General features: G+C 34.1%; 1 protein-coding gene across 3 annotated transcripts; it reads left to right on the top strand.

Annotated features, from left to right (window-relative positions):
* The first annotated feature begins 74 nt into the window (after positions 1 to 74).
* Positions 75 to 12912, top strand: LOC117330356 (LHFPL tetraspan subfamily member 3 protein-like). 3 transcript variants are annotated; one of them, XM_033888575.1, is made up of 5 exons: positions 75 to 546; positions 1381 to 1576; positions 2418 to 2648; positions 5567 to 5589; positions 10276 to 10385. In XM_033888575.1, the coding sequence occupies exons 1-4, from the start codon at positions 328 to 330 to the stop codon at positions 5575 to 5577; spliced, it is 657 nt and encodes a 218-aa protein (XP_033744466.1). In that variant the 5' UTR covers positions 75 to 327; the 3' UTR covers positions 5578 to 5589; positions 10276 to 10385. The 3 variants fall into 3 exon arrangements, with proteins under 3 accessions (XP_033744466.1, XP_033744465.1, XP_033744464.1); XM_033888574.1 differs by having other exon boundaries at positions 119 to 546; positions 5567 to 5578; positions 10276 to 10397; XM_033888573.1 differs by lacking the exon at positions 5567 to 5589 and having other exon boundaries at positions 176 to 546; positions 10276 to 12912.
* The last annotated feature ends 644 nt before the right edge of the window (positions 12913 to 13556 follow it).

Raw genomic sequence — 13556 nt, 5'->3', positions numbered from 1 at the left:
AAATAAAACAAATATAACATACATGCAATTCGAGTAACTGTATTTTAATCAGAATTGGTTCTAAATGCTTGCTACTACCCTGTATGCGCGAAGTTTTTGTCAAGGTACGAAGAACGACAACTCGTACACGTTTATAACAGAAATAGACTCGTCAAACCGGTTTTATTGTGATTGTTTACACCTGAGCCAGGTAGGTAACTCACCTGTCTAGTGAGGTAGGAAAGTTCGCCAGTATCTAGAAATAGACCTCACCCAAACGTCATACCAGTGGTAAGAGGAGGAAAAACTAGGTCTGATCGGATTATTCGGTAAAACTTACACGACAAAATGAGTCGGGAAATAGCGTACTCGACCGAGGTGACCAAACTGCGGCACAAGAAATACCAGTGGGCCTCCCGAGTGATCACTGTCATGTGGGCCATTCTCACGATCTGTTTCGCCATCCTCAATGCAGTCGCTTTCGTACAGCCCCAGTGGCTCGGGGATACGACGGAATCCCCGGGGGTAGGGTTCTTCGGACTGTACGAATACTGCGAAACATTACAGGTACGGTCTATAGAGGTTATGATTGATTAATTATCATATATGAATATAATTCATTATTGCAGACACCCGGCAACATAGATATTTAGTTCTCAGATATTTTTGAAATATCATGAATGGACTCTTTGTAATATACAATGATTATAAACGGTCATCAGATTCACTGACAAAAAGGCGTTTATTTGAAATCTGCAAATATCTCCATTAAAAGTCAAAGCCAGATATAAAAACTGCATGTATAAATTACCTGTCCATAACGGACAGTTTTGTCTATTCTCCCATCCACATTATTACATAGGGACCTCTCTATAATTGGACAGCTGTCTTATTCATGCACTGTGAAATAACTATCTCAATTCTTCATTTAATTGTATCATAGTTTCAGCAATATACTTGGTAAATGTTTATGTGTTCATAAACAACATTTGTTAAAACATATTTTAGTTTTTGACAGACATATTTCATGGGTTTTTTTCAGCTTTCAGAATAATGGAAATTTTACAAGCTACAATATTATGAAAAGCAGTTTAAAATGGTAGAAACACAAAAACTTTCTAAATATAATTTAACTTTGAAACATGAGGCCTTTTCCTAGCTCTTTTATGTTCGAAAACTGTTGTTTTGACACAAGGGGCACATGCATTCATTCAATATGTATACAGATATTATAGTAATTAGTATATGTAGCAGTCAGAAAGTAAGTAGCGACTACATGCATAGTGCTAGGGTGTACACATCATTGCTAGTCATATGAATTCATAATCTGATGATTTTGTCATGAATGTATTAGATTAAACTAATTCGATGGTGTATATTTGATCACTGTTCTATACACAGGTGGATGGAGATTATGCTTGTAAAGGTGACTTTATGAGTTTCACAACCATCCTCAATGATTCCTTCCGTGCAGCCAGTATGTTGGTAGGCATTTCGGCTCTGCTCTTCATCATCAGTATCATCTGTATCCTCCTCTTCTTCTTCCTCAAAGCAGACAAGGTCCTCAAGATCTGCGGCTGGCTCCAGTTAATTGCTTGTAAGTCTTGTCAGGGCTCAATCTAGCTCCACTTCTTATTGTTTATGGGTAAGTTCCCCTATAAGCTAGCAAAAAATCCTCAAATGATTGGTTCATTTTTTTCTCCAAGAAAGTGTCATCTTTTTTCTAACAATTATTTTGCCAATGATTTGTAATACTTCAGCCTGACAACTTCATTTAGATTATATTAGTTTTATTGAACCAGATAAAATAAACACCAAATAATTGAATGTTTGACAAACCTGAATCCCCATTGATATGCTAAACATTTAAAAAAAATCAGCTTGAAAAACCTGAAATCTTATTCTGATGGGATGGGGAAATAGCATGTCCAATGGCCCCTTGGAACCCAGGAGTTCCTCCAAGATAGTAAAAAGGGTATATTTCCCTAAATTCTGCCTTGACCCAAGTGTGTTATTATGTATTATAGTCATAGTGTTGATTTATTCTTTGAGTATGACTTGCCAATAAATTTTAGAAATTATATTAGCTATGTTCATATCTATATAGGGTAGATACTATGCATTTGAATAACATTTGAAGACTGAACAGTTACATGTGCAGAGAGTTAAAGTCGGTTAGAATAAAATCCACAAGGTTTGTTTTGTTCGTTAATCATTTTGATTTTATGACGTATCTACATTTTTCCAGGATATTAGATACAGTTCTATGTAGATTTGTAAGAAGGATTGATCATATTAAGGTTATATATTGAACAGAATATTGTTAAATCATTATATTTTGTATTGGAAATGTATTGACTTTTCTTCTACAATTTCACGAAAATTTATTTCATTTGTTTATATGTATGTAATCTACCTCATTTATGACATGTCTGCAGCTCTATGCATCACGGTCGGATGTATTGTATATCCAAGTGGCTGGGACGACTCAATGGTCCGCAGGGTATGTGGAAAGGAGGCTGGCAAATATAACTGGGGACGGTGTAATATGAGATGGGCCTTCATTCTGTCTATCGTGCTGATCTTCGATGGTTTCGTTTTGTCCTTCCTTGCCTTTATGTTAGCTAAGCGACAGGCTAACCTCTTGCCCAAGTATAAAGAAGAGAAATGTAAGTTGTTCCGAAATGTTATGATGTGTTAAAATAGACCTACTTAGAAATTTGAATGAATGACTGGTGTAAAAACTATCTGGATACTGTACACTGCTTTGTGTTGGATTGTTTTGATTCAATAATTACTGTTAGTATTTATAGTGATTTAGTGATCAACTTCCTTTTGACAGAATAATACATTAAAACAAAATATTTTCAGCTACCTTTTCTGATGAACTAATGAAGTTTTAAAGAATTAGGAAGATTTTAGAAGTATTATTGGTAACACACATCAGGGTAATAAATTAAGATTCTCCCTCCTAAGTCCGGAGAGTTCCCAAGGGCGGTTACCCTACTCCTTTTTGTTTTAACTGTCGTATTACCTGGATTTCAATATCCCGTAAACGTTGGAATTTACATGAGGAAGAAATTTACGCAAGGGGAAATTTACACTAAATACGCAATAACATTTAGCTGCAAAAATTTCCATCACGCGTATCATTTTGTGATGCATGTGATATTTATGGAACATATAAGCAAAAGAAATAACCCCCTCGTGTATAGTTGACCTATAGAAATTACGAAATTAATAACCACATTTACAGTACCATACCCAGTATTTTCTAATGCAGACCATATGTGCCTCACTGAAACATTTTCTAGCAACAAAAAATTTCTGGAGTTCTACATTTATACTGACTATGGCCTTTGTTAGTGGTACTTCCTAAGCTGAGAATATGTACATCTGGCAATTCTTCTGATGGCCTTGACAAAAATGGAGAAATATTCCAATACTTTGGACTACATCTGGCATCTTCTGATGGCCTTGAAAAAAATGGAGAAATATTTCAATACCTTGGACTACTTTGATAGTTCGACTTCTGTACCAAAGACTTAATGATTAATTAATGTTTGTGATCAACTCATTGGTAGTAGAATTGAATTAACATGCTTTTGGGAAACTAGTCTTTCTTGTTAATTACGAGTGTACATTTCAACACTAATGAAGCTAAGTGTTTTCCCCAGAAACTTGTGCAAGAATTGTGGTATGGTTAGCTGTGAGCTGAGCATGATATAGCTATGATTAAAGCAAAAATGGAAAAAAATAATTGTTGTAATGAAAATAATCTGAATATAATGGGAGAAATTCTTGGAGATTATAATATTATTGTCATAAGGAGATATAAGAGCATTATACTTTTAAGTGAATTGGGAAAACACTGTAGCTTTAATGCAAGCATAGCTATACATCTTCAGACCCCAAGGGATATCCTCATATTGATGAGTACATGTATAATCTTGGCTGTAACATTCATCAGTTTTCTCATGACAAAATCAAGTATTCATTTTTGATTGGTTACAAACAAAAAAAAGTGGCCAATCACAAGACTGAAAATAAGTGTATCTGTTCTTTGATGATACCAAACTTCTATTGAGAGCAATGTCAGTAATTTTACCATAATAACCCCGGAAAGGTTATAACCAGCAGGTCTGTTTACCCTGGAAAGGTTATAACCAGCAGGTCTGTTTACCCTGGAAAGGTTATAACCAACAGGTCTGTTTACTCTAGAAAGGTTATAACCAGCAGGTCTGTTTACTCTAGAAAGGTTATAACCAACAGGTCTGTTTACCCCGGAAAGGTTATAACCAGCAGGTCTGTTTACTCTAGAAAGGTTATAACCAACAGGTCTGTTTACCCCGGAAAGGTTATAACCAGCAGGTCTGTTTACTCTAGAAAGGTTATAACCAACAGGTCTGTTTACCCTGGAAAGGTTATAACCAACAGGTCTGTTTACCCTGGAAAGGTTATAACCAACAGGTCTGTTTACCCTGGAAAGGTTATAACCAACATGTCTGTTTACCCTGGAAAGGTTATAACCAACATGTCTGTTTACCCTGGAAAGGTTATAACCAACATGTCTGTTTACCCTGGAAAGGTTATAACCAACATGTCTGTTTACCCTGGAAAGGTTATAACCAACATGTCTGTTTACCCTGGAAAGGTTATAACCAACAGGTCTGTTTACCCTAGAAAGGTTATAACCAACAGGTCTGTTTACTCTAGAAAGGTTATAACCAACAGGTCTGTTTACTCTAGAAAGGTTATAACCAACAGGTCTGTTTACTCTAGAAAGGTTATAACCAGCAGGTCTGTTTACTCTAGAAAGGTTATAACCAACAGGTCTGTTTACCCTAGAAAGGTTATAACCAACAGGTCTGTTTACCCTGGAAAGGTTATAACCAACAGGTCTGTTTACCCTAGAAAGGTTATAACCAACAGGTCTGTTTACCCTGGAAAGGTTATAACCAGCAGGTCTGTTTACCCTGGAAAGGTTATAACCAACAGGTCTGTTTAACCTAGAAAGGTTATAACCAACAGGTCTGTTTACCCTAGAAAGGTTATAACCAACAGGTCTGTTTACCCTAGAAAGGTGTGTCCTTGTGTCATCCTACGTTTAAGACTTGAGGATTAAATCATAACAAATGTATGCAGTCATAATTTACTGACATCAGGCCAACAATTTAATCAGGTCACCAATGTCATGTGATGATATTTTGTCAATGTTGTAACATAGAAGGACTAAAGGCCAAAGGGTGAAGATTCTTAGGTTACCAAACATTCAGAGAGCCTCAGATATGTGTGTCAACTAGGAATCTTCCCTCAGTGAGGTTGAGGATCACCTTAGGGGTGAGAGTTTGATTCTGTCACGAGAAAATTCAAGGGTGTGGAATAGTCATGTGGTATTAAATACATATGCTTGGATTATATGAAGATTTGAAAATAGAATGTGTCAACAACAGTGCTTGGTGGTTACTGGTTGGTGCTAATGCTTTTCCAGATGAACGAACTATTTCAAATAACTTCATCTAAGAAAACTAATACGCTGTTAAAACACATGGAACAGAAATTGAAATACTGATCTGTTTTATTTCAGCATATCATTGAGGTGCAGTACAGGTTAAGCAATATATTGTGCCAATACTTGTCCACAGTTGTGTTCTAACCCTCTTAAGGATTCTTACTCCAACAAAAATGCTTTAATTTTCAAGACATGAAAGAATTGCGATGGGATGTATTTTTTTTTAAAGTAGCATACTGTTCCTGTATGTATTTCAGTATAAAAAGGGTAAAGTTATATAACCCTTCATATCCAATCAAAAAAATAAAATTGGAATTCTGAAAACTCATCTATTGGGACCTATTATTTCCTACAAAATTGATATATTTTGCTGATTTTCCATGAAAGCAAACAAAGATTGATATAACTGATTGATTCAGTTATGTGGAGTTCATCACTGAATTTGTTATTTGTTTTGGACTAGGAATCCTTAACAGTGAGATAATGTTTAAGTAGATTACAGACTAATTCCATATTGACTAACACATAACAGCTGGCATAGTGCCCATTACATAAACTATCCATCGATTCACCCATACATATACATAACTAGTGACACACTTGCAGTAAAAAAAGGGAGAAAAAAAGAGCTAATTTGAGTCAGGGTTAAATGCATATCGATCAATCAATTTGATTTTAAATCTACTAATAAAATGGTATTGAGGCTATTTATTGTGAATGTCTATAAATATTTAACAACACAGGGTTCAGGCAGGTAAACTAATCATCATCTATAGAGTGTAATATATTATACAATGACCATAAGACTGACGGAGGATGTAACGATTACCCTTGGAACTCTATATACAGGTCACTCTGCTCACTGTACCACTGATGAGTTACGCCTTAGTAACGTAACCGGTCATGTATTATACCAAGTGGACGTTACGGTTTCCTACACAACACGGACAGCACATTAGTGTCTTTTTTCCCCAGCTAGTTTGTAAATGTACAATTTTGATATTAAATTCATGAGGCTTCTGTATTGAAGCATTTTTGTAGAGGACTTGATAGTGAACCGATTCATTTAAAATAGAACCCCTGCACATTTTTGTAGAGGACTTGATAGTGAACCGATTCATTTAAAATAGAACCCCTGCACATTTTTGTTGTTTTGCACATTGAGATTTTATATGATTTTATGACAATTCAAAAATAGATTTAGCTTAAATATGCCAATGTATAGAATATTAGTTCCATTTTGTTTGGACTCCGGTTCCGAACCTTAACTGAGGAGCATGCAGTAGTTTGTGTAGAAACATCCATGCTTATAGACCTACCCTTGTTGTATTGAATACAAGAAAAGTGGACTTTCAATTTGATTTGTCATGATGTTTTGAACATCTGTGTTTTTAAGCTTATTAATTTATGTGACATGTATTATATATCTGTGTTAATCTGTAAACTACAAATACTACATTTGTACGTACAAATCTACTGTGTATAATAAATCTACGTAAATAAGTAAAATACAGTCCATACTACAAGTCTACCATGTATAATATATCTCCGTAAATCGGTGAATTACAGTCCATACTACAAGTCTACCATGTATAATAAATCTACGTAAATAAGTAAAATACAGTCCATACTACAAGTCTACCATGTATAATACATCTCCATCAATCGGTGAATTACAGTCCATACTACAAGTCTACCATGTATAATACATCTACGTAAATAAGTAAAATACAGTCCATACTACAAGTCTACCATGTATAATATATCTCCGTAAATCGGTGAATTACAGTCCATACTACAAGTCTACCATGTATAATACATCTCCATAAATCGGTGAATTACAGTCCATACTACAAGTCTACCATGTATAATACATCTCCATCAATCGGTGAATTACAGTCCATACTACAAGTCTACCATGTATAATACATCTACGTAAATCGGTGAATTACAGTCCATACTACAAGTCTACCATGTATAATATATCTCCGTAAATCGGTGAATTACAGTCCATACTACAAGTCTACCATGTATAATACATCTACGTAAATAAGTAAAATACAGTCCATACTACAAGTCTACCGTACATAATGTATGTTTTTGTTTTGTTTTGAAATAGGATTATGTTGGTCACTCAGATATTTAACAGTTGGTTTTCTGTACTTTTGCATGGCTATTAAACATCCTCTTTTCATGATGAAGATATCTGTAGATATCAATAATGTTTTGGATTGTGTAAATAGCACCTGTTTAATTTTTGTGTGTAGTACCACATTTGCTGATCACCCCTTTTACAACAGCTGCCCATAATCCGGCTCTTCATGACCTTAGTGATAGAAAATTTGTCCCTAATTGATCTGGCCAGTTTCTTCTTCATGCTAAAGTACCATAGGAAAACATCACAGAATTTAAGGAAACTTCCTTATCTGAGAATTTATCCTTTAATTTCCTGTTGAAAATTTAAAAATCAATTAGTTATCAAAGGCACATTGGTGAAACTGCATTGGCCAGTTCCTGTACTGCTGTTAAAAAAGTTAGTTTGTCTCTCAAATATTAGATACCAGTATTGAATATATATACATATGGCTATACACCTTGTAAACTGTCCTCAACTCAGACCTAATAATCGATACATGTATTCACACCTTACATATATGTAGATATATCGGATAAAAGGGGGTCTGTGAGTACAACGCAAACCCTGTGACACAGATTATACAGTATAATCAATGCATGTTCACACTTTCTGGTAAGAAGGTTACATAAATGTTTAAAGGGTCTCTAATCTGTAAAACATAGTCTTATCACTGTTAGAACTATAGAGAATGTCTTGAATCAAATCACTTCCACTTGATGTTTATTTGATGTCCTGCTTTGAGAAAATTTCTATTGACGTCATGTCTACTGAAGGACTTGTATAACAGTGCAGAAATTTGTTGAAACATCAGATAGTTCCACTTGTAGTCATATCAGGAAGAATTTCTTTTTTATCACTTTCAGAACTCTCTACACCAAGTTTGTGCTTTGTTTCATTTCATACCATCGATGTGTCATTGTTGAAATATGGGAACAAAAATACAATAAAAAAAATGATAAATGATTCTAAATAAAGAAAAGGACATGGCTTATCGAAACATTCCATCACTTAAAAAAAAAAAAACCTCAAAATTCTTAACAGCTTTACATCTCATTGTCCCATTCGGTACTTATAAATATCTGAAAGATGATAAATATTTGGTGTTTTCTGTCAATGGTAATAACAATCTTAAACCTGATGTACATTAATATGTTTAATATATTTGTTTGAAAATGCAAGGTTTATATATAGAAGATTTTACGGTAGTTTCCTGTTAAGCTGACTATACTGATAGTCTGTGAACGACTGTGTCCAGGTGTTTATTGATCACTGTGGCGTAATACTTTAGTGATAAAGCTGTAGAAGTACACAGGGTTTTATCTAACCATCATCAGGGAAGGTTAAAGCTCTACAAACTTATGTTTACATAGATATATTAACCCAACCCATAACTACCTATCTGAGATAACAAAATGCAAAAATGTACTTAGGAATTTTTTGAGTAGCAATGTGTATAAAGGTTTTGACTTTAATTGTACTTTTTCATTTGTGTGATGAAAAAAAAAATCTACAAAAAACAAAACAAAGCAAATAATTGAAAAAAAGGCATGTTTTGCCATAACTTGGGGCCACTTTAGGTCAGAAACTCAAATAGAAAAAAAGTGATTTGATGGATTAAAGATGGGAGATGGATAGTAAGGTCTGCATTCACAGATTTCCTAAACACACCTTTCGACTTGTCCTGATCACATGGTTTGTAGTGCAACAGTAAAACTCAATATTTTCTACATTGTAGTAGCATGTCTTCATGCTAACTGTATATGGTCAAGGGATAGCAGTAATTCCAGCATGATTTGCCAACTGTTCTAGGGAGCTTTCATCATGTATATTGAATATGGCTTAATGCGAATCAAATATATATAGTGTGGTTGCTCTGATTGCATGTTAGATTATCTTAGGAGTGAAAAGAAAATATGTCATGTTGAAAAGTTTGCTGTATTTTGTTATTGAAAATTAAACTTCAGAATTGGTTACAGTAATTAGAAGTACAATTGTATATATGATGGGGGAAATGTACAATATATGGCAGATATTCTGCGGCTTTCAAATAATGGAATGGCTTGTTAGAATTGTCAAGGTTAAGAAAAAATTGACAAGGACATATTTGCTGGAATGATATTTTGATAACATTAGATTTGATTGAGGACTGCATATAAATTAATCCTATACAATAAAACCTCATTATCTCAAAGTCAGTGGGTTCATGAAAAATTCAAATGAGGTAACTAAGTATATTTTATATAGACAATTTTGCTGTCTTAACTGAATGTTTACTTTGAGTTAAGAAGAGTCTTCAAGTTATCAGATTTCGAAATAACGAGGTTTGACTCATCTCAATATGCAAAGTACAGAAAAGGGAATTCGAGACATGATTCTAAGATCGACATGGTATCATAATGTTTACAATTAATTTGTTTTGATCTTTGTTTGTCCACCAAAATCGGAATTTCACTTTACTTTAATTGAACTCGGTTACCTTAAGAAAAATTTATACCTGTTCCTAGTATATTTCATTTGATTAAATATTCTTTCAGTTAAGAGATGTTTGTAGATTTTAATCAACATATTTATTTCGTGATATCCATATGTATTATGGGAATTCTAATATGAAATATTCTTAAACTCCGTTATTTTTTCTCTTTTACAGCTGCTGGAATAGCTAATGCAGCATTCAGTTCCAGTATGAATGGTTCGTTTGTAAACCCTGTCATGTACCCAGCAGAGGAGAAACAGCCTCGACATCTTAGTACATTCACTGGACCGTATGGCCAAGATGAAGTGGATAAGGATAATGATAATGTTTTTGAAGTTTATGACAAAGATCAGGATATTCGTCTGTAAATCTGGTGTGATACATTTTTCAGATTTATATAAGTCTATCCATTGGCTAGCATGCTGCTTTAAAAAATAAGGTGAAAAGTCATCAGCAAATATCATTATTAGTTTCTGGCAAAGGAAATTATAGTATACATTTGTGATATAAGAGCCCACATTTATGCACTTAGTATATTGCATTTCCCTCAACAAATATATATGAGTTTAAATTGTCAGTATTTGGTTTTTAATAATAATTCTATTTTAAGCACAGTCTGCAGTATATTACCCGCCTGTCTTAAAGAGTTATCCCCCTTCAATTTTAAGTTGACATTAATCATTCATCAAAGTCAATGGAAAGTTCTTGACACAAAAATGTATTAATTTTTTTATCACAAACAAAATCCCCAGATTGAAATACTTTAGTATGAAAATTAAATAAAAATCACAGCTCTGTGTGTACACTACTAAATCTATTAATGATAATGTATATCAATATTTAAGAAAAAATTGAAATGTAAGGTTTTATTTCCACTCAAACAAAAATCTGTGATTATTGTTTGTTGATGAGGTCTAGGTTCTATGTGCTACTGTATTTATTGTAAAAATTGTCTCAGTTGTCTCCCTTTGAAGGTGTAGATGATGACGTAAGCCAGAAATATTAAATATCATGCACGGTAATATGTTAAGAAAGGTGGGTGTTAATTGGTAGATATTTTAGTAGTATTGGGATCTGTGAGGCATTAATGTAAATTTTTGATGAAGACAAGTAATTATTGAAATAAGTTTCTGCTATGCATGGGATCATTAATTATACCTCCTACTTTGTTTCTTCACACCTGTCTTAATCCCCTACACTCTGGCAACACTCGTCACCCTAGGGGGTGGATGATGACTATAACACTTGAAACATACTCTTTTGCTGTAACCAGTAATGGCGAATTCCTTAGATATCACTTGTCGAGCACATGAACAAATTTTTCCTTGGAAGAATGATGGTCTGACATTCTATCAATCTGTTGTTAAGTAATTTAATTTGGAGGGACCAATGTTATGCAGATTAATGTCTTGTACAGATTTGCATAGTTTTGATTTTAGTTAACACCCATAAAAGGCCATCATCCTGATTAAAGAAATGCATTGAATTATATACTGTATTTCTAACAATATTTCAGGCCTGAATACAGAAAAAGGGTAAAACCTTTGTAAAATTTGTTTTAATTGAAAAGGTATGATTTGGTACTAGTAGTGCTGGAATAAGATATTCTAATGCAAACTTTTCATTACATGCTTTTGTCTGTGTATATGTCATTGTAGTTATATGTAATGGAAATTCATACAATATTTATACATGGACGATTTCTTGTTTTGTATGATTTTTATGCGATACGATTTTTGTTTCATATGTGTACATATATGTATATACTATGTAAGATTGTGTGTTTCATTTACATATGATATTTGGCCTATATAGCTGTATGGTAAATACATTGCTGTTTATCATCTATTGTTTTATCATTGTAGCTTGGTACTGTAATTCACTGGTAATTCCACCGATTGAGTCCTCGTCCGAACGACTCTGTCTGTCACTTTATCATGTGGTAGCAGGGGATATCATCTGGTACCTACACGAATATTAAAGTGGATAGGTTGATAGAATCATTCGGACATATTGAGTCCAAATTCTTATACCCAGTACCATAGTTAGATACCCATGGTGAATTGAACTACACCATGCTACATGTAGTGTAGTGCAGTCAACCCAGTCCCTGTACTAAGACTGAAGACTGGTATCCCATTATGGCCAAGTCCCTGTGTTAAGACTGAAGACTGGGTATCCCATTATGACACCCAGTCCCTGTGTTAAGACTGAAGACTGGGTATCCCATTATGACACCCAGTCCCTGTGCTAAGATTGAAGACTGGGTATCCCACTATGACACCCAGTCCCTGTGCTAAGATTGAAGACTGGGTATCCCATTATGACCCAGAACCTGTGCTAAGACTGGTGACTGGGTATCCCATTGTGACCTAGAACCTGAGCTTAGATTGGAGACTGTGGCTTTGTAACGAGTTACATACAGTTATGTGTATATGATATAGGGATTATTGTAGAAATTCAAGGACAGTACAATGTAAAACATTTAAATTAACACAATAAAATAGTAATTTTTCAATTCAGTTACTGAACAAGCATGTTTGATGTTATACAAACTTTGGATTATACATTTTGAAATAATTTGCATATTATACATTTTTTGATTAATTACTATAATTGATGTATAGTAGAAAACGTTAAGATCTGAAGATCTATAAATAAATTGTTAAAAAGAAAAAAATGGAAAAAGGTGGCAGGATCCACAAAGAAAGTGATATGATAAATATTTCAGGAAATTAAGAATGAACATCCACATATGTCTCCTATATGTTATGTATGCAAATTGTTATATTTTTTATATAAAGTATTTAAAAAAACATCTTCTTTTGTTATCTTTATGGTATTGGTTGATTTCCAGCTATTTCACGCTTTGATTAGAATTTACAAGCGACGTTGAGGCTGTAATTTTGTTTCATTACTTTTTAATAATTATCCCTGCCATTGCTATCACATTATTAATTTTGAAATGTGTACATGTTAACCACAAGCATGCTCGAGATTTACAAAGCATGGGTCTAATCATTGGGATTAATGGCCAACAGTGTTTCTCTATATAGCCCAGTTCAACCTTTCTCCGTAGACATCAACTCTTCCTTTTGAGACACATTTCCATTGCTGATATTTCATTATATAGATATCAAACAGAAGCTTAAGAAACAGTCTGCTGAATTAAATCAAATGTATGCATGAGTTACCTCCCTTCTTAGCTCAGCTTATGCCATACCGTGGTGTTCTGCATCCGTCCGTCGGTCAACAATTAAATTCTTCTTCATAACCACTCATTTGAATTGAACAAAATTCTACTGGTATCATCATTATGGGATTAGAATTAAAAATTGTACAAATGGTGGGGCTGAGGAGCAGGGCCAAAAAGGGTCAATTTGGCTTAATTGATATAAACAATTTCTTCTCTGGAACTAAGCAGTGGATATCGCTCAATTTTGTCTGGTTGCATC

The sequence above is a fragment of the Pecten maximus genome, chromosome 7 (assembly GCF_902652985.1).
Source record: "Pecten maximus chromosome 7, xPecMax1.1, whole genome shotgun sequence".
NCBI lineage: Eukaryota > Metazoa > Mollusca > Bivalvia > Pectinida > Pectinidae > Pecten > Pecten maximus.
The sequence above is the reverse complement of the archived record's forward strand: the minus strand, read 5'-3'. Positions and strand labels throughout refer to the sequence as shown.

Coding starts and splice junctions, on each gene's coding strand:
- LOC117330356 (XM_033888573.1), top strand. CDS start 328: ATGAGTCGGGAAATAGCGTACTCGACCGAGGTGACCAAACTGCGGCAC. Junction 1,577..2,417: donor CTGGCTCCAGTTAATTGCTT/GTAAGTCTTGTC, acceptor ACATGTCTGCAG/CTCTATGCATCACGGTCGGA. Junction 2,649..10,275: donor CAAGTATAAAGAAGAGAAAT/GTAAGTTGTTCC, acceptor TCTCTTTTACAG/CTGCTGGAATAGCTAATGCA.